General features: G+C 27.9%; 2 protein-coding genes across 5 annotated transcripts in view; one reads left to right on the top strand and one right to left on the bottom strand.

Annotated features, from left to right (window-relative positions):
- The window catches only part of LOC124956581 (otoferlin), a 32,927-nt gene that overhangs the window by 4,170 nt on the left and 9,358 nt on the right, over positions 1–19,399 (bottom strand). For 2 of the 3 annotated variants that reach the window (XM_047512572.1, XM_047512574.1), the window contains exons 4-17: positions 16,689–16,972; positions 13,084–13,348; positions 12,228–12,404; positions 11,640–11,702; positions 7,850–7,934; positions 4,584–4,927; positions 3,930–4,240; positions 3,523–3,766; positions 2,958–3,188; positions 2,449–2,757; positions 2,094–2,246; positions 1,755–1,955; positions 1,273–1,524; positions 13–314 (exon numbers count right to left, since the gene is read on the bottom strand). In XM_047512572.1, coding sequence (XP_047368528.1) covers positions 13–314; positions 1,273–1,524; positions 1,755–1,955; positions 2,094–2,246; positions 2,449–2,757; positions 2,958–3,188; positions 3,523–3,766; positions 3,930–4,240; positions 4,584–4,927; positions 7,850–7,934; positions 11,640–11,702; positions 12,228–12,404; positions 13,084–13,348; positions 16,689–16,972 — 3,221 coding nt within the window. The remainder of the gene's footprint in view (positions 1–12; positions 315–1,272; positions 1,525–1,754; positions 1,956–2,093; positions 2,247–2,448; positions 2,758–2,957; positions 3,189–3,522; positions 3,767–3,929; positions 4,241–4,583; positions 4,928–7,849; positions 7,935–11,639; positions 11,703–12,227; positions 12,405–13,083; positions 13,349–16,688; positions 16,973–19,399) is intronic. The other variant, XM_047512573.1, reaches the window with a different exon arrangement.
- The window catches only part of LOC124956590 (biogenesis of lysosome-related organelles complex 1 subunit 4), a 31,356-nt gene continuing 28,714 nt past the window's right edge, over positions 16,758–19,399 (top strand). The window contains exon 1 of one of the 2 annotated variants that reach the window (XM_047512589.1): positions 16,758–16,938. The gene's annotated coding sequence lies outside the window, so the exon portion shown is untranslated. The remainder of the gene's footprint in view (positions 16,939–19,399) is intronic. The other variant, XM_047512587.1, reaches the window with a different exon arrangement.

The following is a 19,399-nucleotide window of genomic DNA, read 5'->3' as shown; positions in this document are numbered from 1 at the left end:
TTCTAATATTACCTATATTTTGCTAAAGTAGGACGTATACCAATTGGAACTGGAAGAATGGGACCTTGATCAGGACCAGATGCAATTAATTGTTGAAACTTGTCCTTTGGATCTGGCAATGTTGGAAATCCAAGATCTGACGTTGTAGGATGTTCAAGTAATTCGAATACGGCTAAGAGTTCTCCAGCTCTTGCGGCACCTCTGGTAATCTCGTACCATTCCAAGGACGGGGGATAATTCGGTGGTAAATAATTTTCTGACGAAAGTTTAACGTGGGGTCTTGCGATTGCTCGTCCAATATATTCGGATTTTCCCTGTAACGATCGAACAAAATAAATTCATCAAATGTAACTTTTATTTTATATAAGCTCATATGAACGTTCTAAATAAATATTCAAAGTTAAGAAAAGTGCATTAATATGAGGATTTATTATTATCGTTATCGTAGTTCAAGGAACAATTTGTAAAATATTACAATAAGAATAGAGAAATATTTCTATAAAATATGATGGAAGATATGGTCGTCGTAATAATTGAGATAAGATTTGAAGATATTCCGATAGGATTGAGGAATTATTTTCTGAAGTATTATTTTACGAGGTCGAAGAAATTTTTTCTCTGGTATTTTTTTCTTTCTTTCTTTCTTTTTTTTTTTCGTCATGACAGCGAGCGAAAGAAAGAAAAAAAAAAAAAAAAAGAAAAAGGGGAAAAAGAATAAAAGAAATGAAGGGAAAAAAAGAACGAAAAGAAGAGTAAGAAAAAATAAAAATAAAAAAAAAAGGATAGAGAAGATACGGGTGTGTGCGTTTGTGTTCATTCAATTTCATGCCGCACAAGAGACACAGAGATAGAGAGAGAGAGAGAGAGAGAGAGAGAGAGAGAGAGAGAGAGAGAGAGAGAACAGAGTATCAAGTTCTCTCATAAATCATCATCGTGTGTGTGCTTTCTGTTCGAATCGTGATATATATTATGTTATGAGAGATGATGTTACAGGTCGTATACAAACTGTTAAAGCAGAAAGTCCTTCATGCAGTGTTTATGTCCACGGTTTACACAATATGACTCTGGAAAAGAAAGAATCGTAAAATTGAATGGATATGTTTAGGATATGATTAGGTCACGTTCATTTCGTTCAATTCTTTACCAATATTATAATAATATGAAACGAATAGATAATGATTAAGTAAATGATAAAATATTGGAAAGGAAAAAAAGAAGCAAAAGGAAAGAAATAAAAAAAGGAAAAAGAAAAGAAAAAAATGAATTGCTTACCACTTTGTCCTGGTCGAATATCTCGATGACGATCGAGGGTGGATCCTTTTTGATTTCTTCGTCGGTACCATAAATTAGGATGTCGTCGAAGAGAAGCAATTCGTCCCACGTTGGGCTCAAAGTTTCGTCGATTACTTGAGTCGTTTTACAAAACTCACCACAAATAACACGTGCGAATGGATCGGACAAACCGGATGCGTCGCTACCAATCAACGATCTTGCTTGATACATATGAGCTCTCAATTGAAATTTCTATATCGACATAATAATATATTAAATACGTACGAATATCTTTGTTGATATTACACAAATTTGCGATATAAAAAAACAAATTTCTTCATTGTTTCTTCTAATACTGACTTTTAATAAATTCGATTAAACGTATGACAACGAAAGTGATACAATATTTTATTAGTAATAATAAATTCTACAATTTTTTTTTTTTTTTTTTAACTACATATGTGTCTCTTTATAATACTCACGTGTTTCTCGATGTAATGAATGATCGTCGGTGGTAAAGCACGCAATCTATCGATATTTCTAAGTTCGTGACTCATCTCGTAACCATTTGGCAAACCCTGAATGAAGTATTTCTTATGCTTGAGTATACCCAACCACATGTAGATTTGTAGCTTAGTTTGTATAGCCCAACCGGCCGGTCCGAATCTCTTCTTTCCTGGAAGCTTCATGAACATTATTAAAGGATTAATATTTGTTTTTTTTTTTTTTTGGGATAGATTTTTTTTCTGTTTCATTTTTCTTCTTTTTTTTTTTTCTTTATTTATTCTTTTTCCCTTTTATTAATTAATTACTCCACCGACCTTTAGAAACATCGTTTGAACCTTTCCACAATTTCTACCGCATTCTTCGTCAACGATCGAATAGATCAATTCCCTGCATGAAATCCTTTGATAGGCAACACGTCTACCGGAACTGATGACCCAAATGAAGACATCCGGTAAAGAATCCTGAGGCTGCAAACACACAGAGGAATCTTTCATCGTTCCTCAGCTTTCTCTATTCTATCTTATTAAAAATGATCTATCCTTCGCGATGTTGATCCACGCGAAGGATAGATCTTTGCTTTGCTTTTTTCTTTATTTCTTTTATATATTTCTTTTTTTTTTCTTTTTTTTTAAATATGCTTAGTGTACGCTCGTTGTATGTGGTACTGACATCCTCAATTAAGAACTTCAATTTCTGTAGATAGCTCTGTGCCGTTTTCAGACGTTCCTTGAAACTGTTCTTCGTTATTATTGCCTTCAAGTTTCTCGCCATGGTACCGATACTTTCCATCTCCCTTTGACAAAGTTTCGTCCTTTCCTTGTCTAATTTAGTTTTACCAACGCCTGGTCCTGTTGCACTCGATTTGCTGATGCCAACGTAACGATTGCAACTGCTTGACAATTCCTCGAGAACGGTTTTTAATAATTTCTCATTGGACGAATCGTCTATTCGTTGTTGTACTTCCGTTAATCCTTCTTCCTAATCGATAATTAAATGATACAAGTAAAAGAGAAATTTTTTTTTTTTCAAAAGAGAAAGAGAAAGAAAGAGAGAAAAAGAAAGATAATTCTAATTAAACATTGTTCTTTATATAGTTTCTTATATTTATATAGATATATAGATATATAAAGCTATTATAGGTACTATATATATATATATAATTATAAAAATAAGCTTACCAATTTGTCCGCAATCTTGCCGATTATGTTACTATTATACATTCTACGTCGATAATCCGGCCAAATACTTCGAACATGTAGACACGGTTTATCATCCCAATATGGTAAAAAGTAATAGATTTTATCGTGCGTCATTGGTTTCGTTGTTGGTGTTGTACTCTGCCAGGAACCGCTAACAACTTCTTGCAATTCTTCTTCTTCTCCGCTAGCTCCGCTTTTCATTTCGCATATCTAAAAAAAAAAAGAAATAAAAAAAAAAAAGGAAAGAGAAAGAAAGAAAGAAAGAAAAAAAATAGGGAAGCATTGTAAATTAGAAGAATTTTCTAATTTTCCTATTGCGTGATCAAAGTTAAGGTAAAAATAAAAAAATGAGATTTTTGTATGTTAATGTATGTTAATAATGATATATATCGTTGAAACTGGCTATTATTATTATTATTATTATTATACACGCCAGTAATAATTGTTTGATGATGATTTATTTATTATTTATTCTGGATTTTCTGGATTATAAAATATATATATATATATATATTATGGAATATACGTAATACAATAATCATACCTTCGAACTTTCATTATGTCCGTCCAAAGCATTACCCGCATTTCCAATAGATATTTCAAAATACATTGGCTTATCGCAAAGCTTCTTGTCTATCATCGTAGCGTCCATTATAGTGGCGAATAAAAAAAATTCTTCGTTTCTAGCATAAGCCGCCTCGTTGATTGGCACGGTCGGTTCGACCTCGACCTCCGAGGGTGCCATTTCGACGTTATCACTTATCTCCGTTCTAATCGCTATGAGTAATCTGCGTGCCCGAAGTAACAACGATTATTTACATATATATACATATATATAATAATAATAATAATAATAATAATAATAATAATAATAATACTTTTATTAATGTTATAAAAATAAAAAAAGTAAATAATAAAAAAAATAAAAAGAGAGAGAGAGAGAGAGATAACCTTGCTCTATAAGAAATCCCTTCACCGAGTCCAGTATTCAATGTCGAGTGTTCGTCTATCAAACTATAATCTCTAATGCTACCGTAAAGGTGAATAAATGCTGGACCGAAGGTCGGTAGAAAACCTTTTTCACCGTCGTTACTGATCTGTTTCAGATCGACGAAGTGTGTACCTATAACGGTAGCATGGACTGGGTCGTTATCGCAGAGCTGTATTTTTATTCTCTGACATAGGGGTGGGAACATTTCAGTAAAGACAATCTGTTCGTTCCAGATCGGAGCATAGCTGTGCCTTTTTACGCTCGTTTTACCCTGTAACAAGCAAGATCTATGGTTCCACCACTATGTTTCTTTTTTATTTTCCACGTTCGTGGATCTCTTGAATATTTTTTTTCGTTTCTTTTCTTTTCTTTTCTTTTCTTTTCTTTTCTTTTCTTATTTCTTTTTTTATCTTACTCCTTCGAGAAAAATTTTCTTTCAATTTTCTTTTAACGATAAGACATCCAATTATATAACAAGTAAAATAAATATAGAGAAAAGAAAAAAAAAAAAAAAAAGAAAAGAAAGGTAATTCGATTTTGTTTTTCTTTTTTCTTTTTTTCCCCTTTTCTTTCTATTCTTTCTCTATTAAATCGTTTTTACGTTTCATACTTACGCTCAAACCGGCGAATGAGACCTGGACATATGGATCAACCAAATCTTTAACCTCACCGGTGAAAGCTTTTTTCACATTCGCCATAATACTGCTATTCATTTTTGGCAAACCGTCTGCCCTATAAACCTTCACAATGAATTTAGCTCTCTGTCTTTCTATCGGTACGCCATCGGGTAGCAAAAGATTTCCTTCGATGTCATCCTCGTCTTTCTCACTTTTCGGGGGAATTTTAACGGTGTCTCCCTTTCCAATAACGCTTATGTCACACTTCAAATATCCTTTGGGACCTCCTGCGACGTCGTCTGGATCGGTTAGAAGAGCCCACTTGTGATAAAATTGATGATCTGCGAATACGATTCAATGCTTCGTGATCACGTATCTCAAATTTCCCAGAGAAATTCACGAAAGATACATAATTTCGATAGAAAAAAAGAACATAAAGAAATATATATATATATATATTTGTATAACAAAAAGATTAAAGAAAAAATTGTGTTATTATCCCAGAGCCACGATTTCCTTTGGAATCTACTTCTTTCTTTATATATATATATATATATATACATAAAAGAAATCATATGTAAAATTTATACTATATTATATTTATGGATACGAATTAACAATGAAGTTTACATATTAAAAAAAAAAAAAAAAAAAGAAAAAGAGAAAAAAAAGAAAAAGAAAAAAATTATTTACAGATAAAACAAATTAAATATATCAACGTATGGCGTTATAGAAACCCCGTGAATAGAATATATTTGTTGTAAAAAAAAAATTTCATTCGATACTGACGAAAATTGAATTAGTATTATTACTTAATTATTATTAGTATCTATTGTATATTTATTATTGATTGCAATATGAGAGGAAGAGATCGGTATAGTTATCTGATTTTGCCCTATTCTCGCCTGTCAAGAGCCCGTTAAATATTAGATTACTTAGTTGGATAATTATTCGCACGAACTTCCTAATATGACATAAATAATAGATTGATCGTTACAGTTAACGGATTAATCATACGACAAATTTGTTAATTACAAACACGATGGTCACGTAAATATATATATATATATATATATATATATATATATATATATATATATATATATATATATTTAAATTTAATGATATTAAAAAGTAGTTATTAGTTTTAAAAGATATTGATCATTTCTTTTTTTTTTCTTCTTTCTGTTTACTTTCTTTTTCTTTCCTTTTTTTCCCCTTTTTTTTTCTTATTTTTTTTTTTTTTGTTTTCTCTAACCGATCTCGTGGCTCTTGGAGTCTTGACACATGAGATCAAATATTATTAATAGCATGCAAGCTCAGAAAAAAAAAAAGATTTATTATTATGACGATTTAATCGAAATTCCTGTAAGAAAATGATTTATTTTCATAGAATGATTATTTTAACGTGCAATAACTGAATAAATATTATTTTACCTGATTATTGATCCTTCTGGAAATTATCTTTATACGATATAAATTACGTATGTTAGATAAAATAAATAAATAAATAAATAAATAAATAAATAAATAAATAATAATAATGATAATAAATTTATTATTCATATTGAACATTACGATATTTAATAGTAATATAGTAATCCAATAGTAATATAGTTCCAAGCCGAATTATTAATTCCAAATTTCGAGGTGAAATTTGATATAAAATACGTGATATCTAATATCTCGTATTTAGAGATTAGAATAGATATCTACAATACGTATTCACATATTTCGAAGAAAATTGTTCTAATCAATATTATCTTTGTCAAATGAAAAATAATATATAAGATTTATTTTATTGTTGTTGTTGTCATTGTTGTTACTATTTTCATGATCGTTAAATTCTCATTTAATTATTTTCATTGATCTATAATATACGTTTTACAAGCTGTCACCGTTCTATATAATAAATAATATCTACATACGTGGAACAATTCCCATGGCACCTTGCCACCTTTAATCACGTCAACCACAACGACATCGGTGCGAGAAAAATTAAATGATTCATTTCTTATCCATTTCGTTTTTGCTCTTTAATTAATTAAACGAAAGAAATAAATAAATAAAGAAGGAAAGAAAGAAAGAAAGAAAGAAAGAAAGAAAAGAAAATTAAAAACAAAAGGAAAAAAAAAAAAAGAAAAGTTTCGCGGAAACGTCGTATCTCGAATCGATATTTCTATTAACTAATTCATCATACTTCTCTTAGCTAATTTCTTACTCAGATTAATTCCCAAAGTAATTTTCATTACAAAATGATTCCATGTACGTTTATTACGAAGAATAAAAAAAAAAGAGAGAGAGAGAGAGAGAGAGAAAAAAATAAAACACAAATACAAAAGAAAGAGCCTCCATCAATGAGAATCGTGTTCCTTTTTTTTTTTACCTTGAAAAAACGAACGCGTACGATATTTGTAATACTGCGAGGTTTTGCAGGTCAAAAAAAGTCAACTGAAAAGTTTTGATATATTTCGAAGTACATACAATTCAAACTTTTGCCCATTTAAAAACTGTACGAGCAATCTGTAAAAATCTCTAGGGGATACACAACTTTTTTTATTTCCTCCTTTATCGCGTTTATATGGACCAATAGGTATATATTTAATTTGTTTTTTCTTTCTTGGTGTTTTTGCTTTCCTTTCGTTTTTTTCTTTTTTTTTTTTTTTTTTTTTTTTTTTTTTTTTTTTTTTTTTTTTTTTTTTTTTTTCTATTCATAATAAACTTACAAAATCGTTCCTCAAATTAATACCATCGATCGCATGCCATCGATAGATAAAAAAAAGAAAGTACATACATTTAGAATAAAACGAAGCAAATAAAAGAAAAAAAGTTTACAATTAGTAATAAACATTAAGAAATATGTACAAAATGATCGATTTTTGAAAATTGTCGTGTATTATTTTATTTCCAAAATCGAGAGAAAGTGCTTTGACTTTAAAATCAAAAAAAAAGAAAAAAAAACGAAGAAGAAGAAGAAGAAGAAGAAAGGAAGAAAGAAAGAAAAAAGGAGAAATAAATCAACAAAAAAATATATATATATAAACAGCGGATAAATATAAACAGCAGATTGCAAGCAATGACGATGAGAGATCCATTTTAAGATATATCCACTTTGATATATGCATGTTTAGATGAAGATGAAACAGATATAATTGAAATAACAGAGTAAACAACACGAAGATAAAGTTCAAAGTACACAAGTAAAAAGATTTCGAAGATTCTTTTTTTTTTTTTCTTTTTTTTTTTTCTGGACAAATTTGTACCTGGCTGTGCCCAAACTGTTGCGATGTCTAACTTAAAGCTGCCCAGTGTTAAATTAGCACGCAAGAGATTCCGCGATTGCTGCACCTACGATATTATATTAAAAGATATTACATCAAACAAAAATGTTCCATGCTTCACGCTGTTCTCTTGTTTCTTTTTTTTTCCTTTTTTCTTTTATTTGAAAAAGAAGATCATCATTCTTTAATAAATCCTTTTTTCTCGATATCATCGTATGTCATCCTTAATAATAATAATAATAATAATAATAATAATAATAATAATAATAATAATAATAATAATAATAATAATAAAACTTGATATAGATATTTCTTTGTAAAATCTTTTATATATAATAAATAAAATAAGATATTGCTAAATAAAAAAATTTCTTATCCAATTAAATCATTAGTCATTAGTTTCCTAATGATATACTGATATGATTTTCTGTTCTCCTTTTATAAATATTCATATAAACGAGGTCATCGTGTATTTCTCTCTCTCTCTCTCTCTCTTTCACTCTCTCTCTCTCTCTTTCACTTTCAACAATTAATAAAGAATTAAAAGAAGATCTGTACTAACAGTACACGTTTCACATATACATCTCGCAATTTCTTTTTACGATGAACGAGTTCCATTTATTTCCCTGCGAAGCTGTTAAGCTCGTTTTTTCTCGGTCACGTGAGTCGATTCTTGAGATCGATTGACACACAGAGCTACGACTTTGAAATAATGAAAGTCATCTGTCTTTTATATTACCAATATAAAAATAAATGGAAAAAGAAAAAAGAAATATAAAGGAAAGAGGGGAAAAAAAAAGAATAGAAGAAATAAAAACAGACACTTGTTTTATGAACATTGACACGAAATTCATACTCGAAGTAACTCTATGGTTAGATAAATATCCCATATCATATAGGTATATATCGATACCTGTGTGTACATACACATATTAGAAATGTGTATATGTGTGTGTGTGTATATATATATATATATATACATATATATACATTTATGTTCTAGGCTATATAATGGTATTGTGTATATACTATTGTACTACTACTACTATATAAACAACTTCGATACCATGTTTCTCTCTGGTTAATCGACTGATGTTATTGGAATAATGAACATTCTATGAAGAACTCAGAAGTTTATATACATATGTATGTATGTATGTATATACATAGGTATACGCATGTGTATAATATAATTAGAGAATACATATATATATATATATATATATATATATATATACATATGTATATGTATATATATGTATACATAGAAGATGTTTCATTTGCATAACTCGAACATTTCAAATATCTCCATTGCTTTTGACGATACCTAAGCACAAATATCATAGGAAAAAAAATTGTGTTGTCAAATGTTACCAATATTTTTTTATTCCATTACTTCGTATTTATAAAAAATATCATTATAAGAAAATATCAAAGTTAATGGGAATTTCACAAATATTCTTTAAATAAATCTTTCGAAGTAGATAACAAAAAAAAACGTCTCTATTTTTTTGTTCTCAAAGACTCGAAGGCAGAATTCCTTCGAAAATAATGCGAGCTTATTGTTTTTTTTTCTCAATTTCATGGAGAGAAAAAAAAGTTCTGCAAACAATTAATGATCGCAAACAGTAAATAGTTTCTTCACAATTGAATAATGATTATATAAGATTCAGATAATCTTGTTCATAAATTATTTGTTTTTCTATTTATGACTATTTTTCATTTGTTCGTAGAAAAATAAATATTTAGAATGAAAATCCCTGAGCAACTGATATTTTCTTTATGTAACTAACTGATTAGGATTTTCATATTTATGAAAAGAAATTTGAAAAAGAAAAATCTTCATCCAGAGATATCTCTTGTGTATTTGCTTATCATTGTGTTACTGAAAAATGCAAAAAGTATTTTTTGTTTATAAGTTGAAGAATCAGCAAATACGTGTCCCGTCATTTCAAGGATTCCTTTCTTTTCTCTATTTATGCATAAAATCCTTGGTATCTTTTTGAAAGTTGGTAACATTAAAAAAATTAATATTCTTTGTCTCGGTTTTTCTTTCTTTTCGGGGAGGTTTTTTTTTTGTTGCTAAGCCACAACACTATGCTAGTAAAATAATGTCAAAAGAAAAAAAAAAAAAAAAAAAAAAAAAAAAAAAAAAAAAAGCAAAAACGTACAGATGACCCGTAAACCTTGAAAGAAGATAAGCTTGAAACGAAAAGAAAAAAAAGAAAAGAAAAAGAAATTATTGAAACAAAAAGAAAAAAAGAAAAAAGGAAAAAGAAATTATTGTCTTAGTTAGAATATTGCATTGTTTCGAATGAAACAATTTTTTTCTTTTTTTCTTTTGTTTCATTTATTTATTTATTTATTTTTTTTGTTTCAAATTTCTTTTGTGTCATCGTCAAAAGCAAACAGAGATATTTAAAGTGTTTGAATTAGGTGAAAGCATCTATATATATATATATATATATTTATGTACACACACACACATTTATATACACGTTGCGCGCGCTTATATTTTCTAGAAATTCAACGAGTATGTGTCAGTGTTAGAGACGGAACAAATAGGTAAGAAATATTTTTATTTTTTTCAACGTTTTAAAAAACTTTGTACGTCATGAGAAAATAAAAGAAAAAGAGAAAGGAAATGAAAAAGGGAAAGAAAAAGAGAGACAAAGAAAGAGTAAAAAAGAACGGTCCGGAGTATCGTGATATAACGGTAAACCATATAAAGAAACACGAAAAGGGAAAAAATTCTGCAATCGACAGCTTTCCTTTTGTAGAAAAGTAGTAAGGTCAATGGATGGTAAAGATTTATACCTTTTTATAAGTTCTGATTTTCTTTTAAACGAAATAATTCTTTCTTGACATTTTTTTCTTTCTCTTTTTTTTTTATTTTTTTTTTTTTTTTTAAAGATCTGCAGCAATATATTACTATTATTTATTTCTTAAATATAACAAAGAAAAATTCAAGAAAAGCCATTAATATTTGTAAACTTAATAATAATCAATAAGTGAAAAAGTTAATATTCTTGTTGTTTTGTAATATTGTGAAATATTGGAAAAGCAAAGTTTAGAAATATATCGTCCATCAATATAAATCATCGTAATGTATAAAAGTCTTTTGCCTTTTTAAATACAAAATGACAATAAACGTGAATAGAAATGAAAAAATGCGATTATTTTTTAATACATTATAATAGTCATAATTTTAATTAGATTTTAACGAAACACGTCGATTATTGTATTATTAAATGAGCATGTTGTATGGATTAATAACAAGATAAATGAAAAAAAGGAAAAAGTTAAAAACATACTGATGTTCCTTTGAAAAATTAACATAAATAATCATAAGTAAATAAAACATGGAAATTACATTTGACGTTAATTTGCCATACGGATTACGATCATACAAAAAAATACTTTCGGTAAATTAACTCTACAATATAAGAACATTCTAAAGAAAATTACAGTTCCGTCGGGAACGAGAAAATGTTGGAGAGAATTCGTTCGGAAATACGTCGTATTCGGTTCTAAAGCATTATCGATCTTGTAGAGCAAAAAAAAAAAAAGAAAAAAAAGAAAAAAAAAGAAAAAAAGAAGAAAAAAACATTCCAACGTTGACTCGTACGAGAACTCTAAATCGATGACGACACTATATCAAATTAAAATGAAGAAAAAGAAAAAAAAAAAAAGAGAGAGAGAGAGACCAAGAAATTCTTTTAATCATCGTGTCCCAATTAAATAATGATCGAATATTTTTAAATAAACTTACCGACAGTGTGATGATCTTGTCGAAAAGCATTACCGGTGGCATGTGAAAGTCGAAGACGAAATACTGCAAAACGATAAAACAACATTTGAAATAGAATATTTTTCATTCTTTTCACTTTTTGAAATATCCTATATTAATAAATATTAAATAAAGCGATATATCCGCGAATCCATAAAACGTATGAACTAAAGCGAAAAGAGGTAAAAAAAGAAGAAAAAAAAAAAAAAAGAAAGAAAGAATTAAAAACAAAAAAAAAACAACAACAACGATGAAGAAGTTAACGATAAAGATTCGAAGTAACTTTATGCAATGCCCGAGTTGAAAAATGTAACGTAGATTATATTTGAAACTCGTTTAAACTTTTCCCCCGTTAAGTTCATTCCATAGTGCTTCTGTGGTTTGATCCTTACTAATTAAACAGTACCCCATAGAAGAAAACATATTTACTTTCTAGGTCAAAAAGCAATAATAAATATCGTAAATGTAAATCAAGAAAATTCTTTTGAAAATTTAATATCGGAAAAAAAAAGAAAGAAAAAGAAAGTTGAAGTTAATGAAATTAAATAATTGATTATTGAATGTTTGAACCTCGTTGTAATAAGGACAATTAGTAGATTCCTTGACGCTTGTATATTTTCGTTGATCGCCAACTTGAACGCAAACAACTGGATCCATATTGAGTCCTGCTAATTGTCTCGCTTCTATGATCGTCACGCATACCTGATAATCTTGAGCTTTCAAAGCTCCTTGAGCAGTGTCATGAGTCTGGAAAATATTTAATTATACGCTAATTTATTATTATTATTATTATTATTATTATTATTATAATTATTACTATTATTTTTCTTTTTTTTCTCTTTTCCTTTCTTTTTTCTTAATAACACTCGAGAGAATTGTTTCATCAATGAAAACAGAGACATAGTTAAATTCAAAATGAGATTTGTTGATACGTAACGAGAGAAAATCAAATGATGTAAGGGATAAGGGAATAGAGAATGAAAAAGGGTTGATTTCCCTTAAATCTTCTTACTCGTTCGCTTTTCACAATAACACTCTCATCGTAATTCTCTCATTTTAATTGTTCAGAAATACACGAAGGATTTAGCAAAGTAATCTCTCTCTATTTCTCTCTCTCAACTATAAATTTCTAATGTCTTCTTGTGGTCATGACCTTTCTGTCAGTTTGTTTTTGTTACAAAAAAAAAAAGAAAGAAAAAAAAATCCCAATATATTTAATAAGAAAGTATGAAAATATTGTGTCTCGAATTTGATACCTTTTTATCCGATTATAATCTCGAATATATTTAACTGTCCACCTTTTCGAAAATGTCGAAGTAATAAATTAAAAAAACAAAAAAAAAAAAAAAAGGATTTCATTTTTATATCATTAAAATTATTAATTATTAATTAATTAATTTGAAATTATTAATAATACTCGTTCTACCTTTGGTTTAGGTTTTTTCACTGGCTTTATAATCATAGAATCGTCTTGTTCGATATTGATACTCTGTTGACTGTCGTTGTCCGACGGGTTCGTTTCAAGAGAAGTCATAGAGTTCGTTCTAGAAGGTTCATTTGATGTTGGACAGCTTGAATCTCTTCCATCGATAAGTTCCTTCGTCTCTGAATTGCTGTCGCAAGATTTTGCCCTTGGTGGTCTCTGTTTTCCTAACTTCATGAAAGATCTCATGCTTTTTAACGTCGAGCTTCTGCGAACAGAATTTTTTTTGTTTATTTCTTTTTTCTTTTTTTTTAGTTTTTTCTTTTTCTTTTCTTTTCTTTTCTTTTTTTTTTTTTTTTTTTTTTGTTCCAGTAGGACCATCGAGTCTCGAAAAGGGACGTTGTTATAAAGCTTTCAGTGATTACACTCGTACTAAACGTCAATTATATTTGACATGAAAAGCCATTTTTTTTCTTCTTTGTTCTCTTTTGAAAATAACTGGAAATTTCATTGTACGTCTTATTAAAAGAAAATATAATAATTAAATTTCTGGATTGCTTTGAAATTTTTCTTTCGTACTATCAAACGTTTCTTTATAACTCGAACGAGAACAAGCCGGATTGTAAAAGTTCTAATTTCTAAAAATATCATCGTCATATTTTTTTTTTTTTCTTTTTAAACGTATAAACGTTGAAGATAACAATTAGAGGAAACAATTCGATGTATTTAAAAAACAATCACGATTTGTTTTATTAATGATAGAATTTAAAATAACTTTATCAATTTGAAATGGCCTCAATAAAAATGCTTTTTTTTTTTTTTAGCTTTCGATTAAATTAACGTCGCAAAACATATCAAATATTTCAATCAGAGTGAAGGTTTATCAACGATATTTAATTGAGAGCTATATATATATATATTAATTGAGAGGTATATATATATATATGTAATAAAGTAAAATGTTTAATTCAAACATTTCGTATATTCATTTTTTATAACATTTAAAAATAAACTGTAATATTTCATATTTTATATTTGTGCAAAATATTTCGTTCAAAGAAATAAAAAAAGAAATAATTCATTCCCGAATTCGATCATTTAATAGGATCAAATTATCGATTTTAGAGGAACAGAATTAGCCTTAATCTATTATCCGATTAAACCATGAATAAAATTGCACGTTTTATCTTAAAACCCATCGACATTCCTTCTTCGTAACTCACACCAAAATGCAATTGGATTCGTTTTCGCTCGTAAACCATGAACTTGTGTGTCTATACCGATCGTAAAAGAATCATTTAAGAACGTATATATATGTATATATATATACATACACACACATACACACACACACACACAGATATATATATATATATATACTTTATTACGATGACGACAAGTATAAAAATAAAGTTATTTTATAATCAATCGAGTTGTCAATAAATATATCTCGAGCTGATTCTCATAAATATATTTAAATGTATACGCCAGATAAAAAGTTTATTACAAAAAAAAAAAAGGACGAAATTAATAAAATATTAAAATTTTATTATAATACTTAATAATAATACTTGTTTATTAATATACAATATTCTCTAATAATAATTTCTAATTCTTTTCTTTCTTTCTTTTTTTTTTTTTTTGTTTTTTTTTTTCTTTTTGTCTTATAATATTATTGCATAACAATTCCACGTATGCCCGTTGTATTTATAAGCAAAAAAAATTCCCGATCTTCTTAATCTTTCTCTTTTCTTTTTTTCCTTTTATAAATCAACATTAAATGGAAAATAAAATAATAAAAATTGAATGGATCGCGTCGAAAATAAGAATACATATTCATTATTCTAAATGATATAAAAGAACGCGTGATAAAGTATCATCCTGATAAGCTTTTCCTGTATTAATTATTTCAACGATGATCGAACCATTTTTTCTCATAAAATTCTTCGAATCGTGTCTAATGGATCGTTATTGGAATAAATTATAATAAGCTACGTGAAATCGTATCAACGAACGCTGGTGTCGTTAATTAATTGCCTTAAAAAGAAATAAACTATTCGCGTGTTATCAAAGCTAATCGAATTACGATGGGGGAAGAAAAAAGAGAGAAGAAATAATATAGAAAAAGTAAGAGACCTGAAAATGGAGAAAGAAGGAGAGAGAGAGAGAAAGAAAGAAAAAGAGAGAGAACAGAGAGAGAGAGAGAGAGAGAGAAAGAGAGAGAGAAAGAGAGAGAGAGAGAAAGTGGATACAAGTCTTTGGTTTATCGCATAATTTCGCTAACGAATCTCGACGAAGTGACGAGAGAGAAATTAGAACGTGTAGTTTTAACGTGTCATTTAGCGAACGTCTTAATTAAGAAATCGTGAGGGAGATATATTTCTTTCTCCTTTTCTCTCTCTCTCTCTCTCTTTTTCTCTCTCTTTCTCTTTTCGGATGAATTTTTCTTCGTTACTATAAAAGGAAATAATTTTTAACATTTCGTATGCTAAAACATATTATGCATACTCTGTTATGTACACTGTATATTAATATATATGTGCGTGTGTATATATATATATATATATGTCATATAAATTGACAAATTCATAAATGGAAAATAAATAACTTTAACCGAAGCTTTCAAATTATATCAAATTAATTATAATTATTAATAATTATAATAAAGATATGTCTCTCTATAAATTATGTAGTTCGATCTTTGAACTGTGAGGAATTGCAATTGACGTATCATACATTTTACGCAATTTCAATTAAAATAATAGAGAATATCTACCTACAAACCTACACACACACATACACACACATACACACATGCATTTATTACATTGTGTACATTTCTATGTACGTTTAATTGGAAATGTCAACAATCAAACATTGAACATCACGTATCGATATATAACACAGAAATCTAGTAACTTTGTTAATCGTTCGTCTTCTCTCGTTTGTGAATTAGTGATAAAAGATCTTATCACATGTATGTCCTTTATTCTATGTATACATAGCTTCGGTATCATTTTTTATCTTCATTTATCACGCCCCCCCTCTCTCTCTCTCTCTCTCTCTCTCTTTTCTTTTACTTTCCTTTTATTCAAGTCAACTCGTAGCAGTCGTGTTGCAATCGATCTTCAAAGATTCAATCGAATTAAAAGAAAAGAGAATTTATTTTCATATAGAAAATAATCGATAAATTTCGAGAAAAGTAAAAAAATATTGAAGATTAGATAAAAAAAAAACGATAATAATAATAATGAAATTTTTCAATGATTAATACTATCCCCGAGATAAATAATAATCCGAAAAGTTACAAAAACTTGACCGAGAATGTTCAATCGTATATCTTTAAAAAAAAGTCGTGCTGAAGTTTATGAAAAAAAAGAACAAAAAAAAAAAAAAAGAAATAATAATAATAATACTGAAATCTTAATGAGATGACGATGGCGATAACGAGATGAAAGAAATTTTTTTTTTAATAGAAAATTCTTGAAAGAACTTCTTTTCTAAAAAAATTTTATTTTATATACGTTGAATACTACTGAATAGATAAGGATATATATATATATATATATATATATATATTCTTTTCATGTTATCATTTCCATAGATACCTCTTACGATCCGGTGATTTTTCTCCTGTTGACATAGAACTTCCCCTTTGTAAGAAACCCTTTTTACTGATTTTCTCTTGAGTATGCCAAGAACCTCTTCTTTTGCCAGTTCCATCACTACCTCCGTTACTACTGTTCGCTTGTTCGAGACTTCTTTCAAGATTGGCAATGTTCTGTTCAATATCGATCAACATCTGTTGCTCGTCTTCCATCACTTCTGATATCGCATAAGAGCTGCTACTTCCATCAGGTACATTATATCGTATTTCGAAACAGACCATAGCCTAGATATTTATGAAACGAATAAGAGGATACTTGTTAAGAAATTCGATTAAATTGTTATTTTATATATATATATATATATTTTTTTTTTCTTTTTTTTCCTCTATTTTTTCTTTTTTTTTTTTTTAATCTTTCTTCCATCAACCTACCGAAAAAAAGAAAGAGAGAGAGAGAGAAATCTCCCTTCTCCAAATTATTTCTATCATTTATTTTCGAATGTCGAGAAATTTGAAACTTTTTTATAAATATAAATATATATAAATTCAGAAAATTCACGAGTCAATGAGTATAATGATTTTCAATCAATAACGTCATATCCTAGTTCACATCGTTTAACATTACGGAGAAGTCAATACAACGAGAAACGTACGATTGTCCTTGGTTATTGAAAATTCAAATTTATTCTAACGCAGCACGAACAAATTCTCAAATACTATATGATTTTGCAATATTTCGATTTTTTAAAAATATACATATAAATTATGTTATTAACTTAAAATACATAATAATAAAGAACGATGATTAATATTTTATGATATTTGCTTAGAAACGCGCGAACGTTATATTTAACGTCATTGTACGAATATTCTCTCTCTCTCTCTATTTATCTGTTTGCTACTCACGAATGAAGAATGAAAAGATAATAATAAAGAAAAAAAAATGCATGAATTTTTAGTTAACAGAAATGTCGAATATGTTAATTATAAAACTGCCTAGACCTGACCAGTTTATTAGTTGACCATGCTGCATGTTAAACGTCTTTCACACGTATCTTCGATTATCATATTAAAATTCTATTAAAAAAGAAAATTCCAACACTTTAATATTATAATGATATTCATTTTAAGAACTAGTTTTCTCTTTCCTTCTTTTTATATACCTTTAATAGTGGTACAAAATTTAAAATAGCTTACGATTTTTCATTCATAATTCCAATATTTATAGCAGTATATATTTCACGTTTCTCGATCGCATATCGCATTTCGTGTATGAAAGAAACTTAAAGTTTTATTATTCTGTGAAATATCCTTTCGTAAATAGTATAAGTACGTTTAAAAATGTGTTGCAACGAACGCAAATGATATCTTTAAATGTACTTTTCGAACAAATTAACGTTAACAGCGTTAACAACGACACTCCTGTATTTTCCTTTGGTTACTTGGCATTAACTATGAAAGATAAATAAGTACGACACGAAATATTTTATATTATATTCATAATATAAAATTTCAAAGTATATACAAAGATAATGTCTTTCGTGAAATAAAGAGTTGTAAATATTCGTAACCTTTTCTTTTTTTTTTGTTTTTTATTCTTTTGTTTTCGTTTTTTTTTTTCTTTTTCTTTTTTCACCTAAGCCTTACTGAATCAAGTTAAATAGTATCGCGTACGTATATGTCAGTAATTATGAAATTTATCTGAATGAAAATATTTGAAAAGTTGTATTTATCGCTCATTTCGTTCTACGATATAAAATTTACGGTATGAAATAAAAAAAAAAAAAAAAAATAGAGAAAGGAAAGGAGTGAGAAAGAAAATAATAAACAAAAAAAAAAAAACAACATAATATATTTGAATGATATCTTAAAGCGACCTTCATAATCATTGATATGATTAAATAATTATATATCGAATAAATATATATTATTTAATATCTCGAGTCTTTCTTTTTCTACTATTAAATAATAATAAAGATAATTAATGATGCAAACGTTCGACGATAATCGTACTAGCAAATACGATATTAAATATTTTACGATCTAATCTATGATTATGAGAAAAATATTCTTCGTATTATGTGTATAGTTATACAGAATTCAAATTTTTCGTTCTTTTCATTACTTTGATAAAACTATGCTAATGTAATGTAAGAGAAGAAAGAAAGGATTGAATTTGTTCCTACGTTAAATAAATGAACTAAAGAGAAAAAAAAGAAAGGAAAAAAAAAGAGAGGAAGAAAAAAGAAAGAGAAAAGAAAAAAAAAAGAAAAAATAGGTAACTGTAAATTTTATATGAAGTTTGCGTTACTATATCGCTTCTGGCGTCGAGATGACGAAGTAAAATACACCGACGGAATAAAATGCGAACTTTATTTTACTTGTATTTCATCTCTTGTAAGATCAAACGCTAATAGCTTTTAGAACGTTAAAGAAAAAATAAAAAAAATATTACATACATACATATATATATATATATATATATATATATATATATGTTTATCGCCTTTACGAAATCGTGCGTTAACTCGTAACAATGATTATTATACGCCTGAAAAATATTTAATTAACACTTATCTCGTTAATTGTAACAATTAGTATCTATTTCGTAATGAAACATTTTTTTCTTCTTTTCTTTTTTCTTTCTTATTTTGTTTCGGATAAAAAAAAAAAAAAAAGAAAAAAGAAAGAAAAATATAAAGATCGATTATA

This window comes from Vespa velutina, chromosome 22 (assembly GCF_912470025.1).
Source record: "Vespa velutina chromosome 22, iVesVel2.1, whole genome shotgun sequence".
Classification (NCBI taxonomy): domain Eukaryota; kingdom Metazoa; phylum Arthropoda; class Insecta; order Hymenoptera; family Vespidae; genus Vespa; species Vespa velutina.
This window is presented reverse-complemented; position numbering and strand designations above follow the sequence as displayed.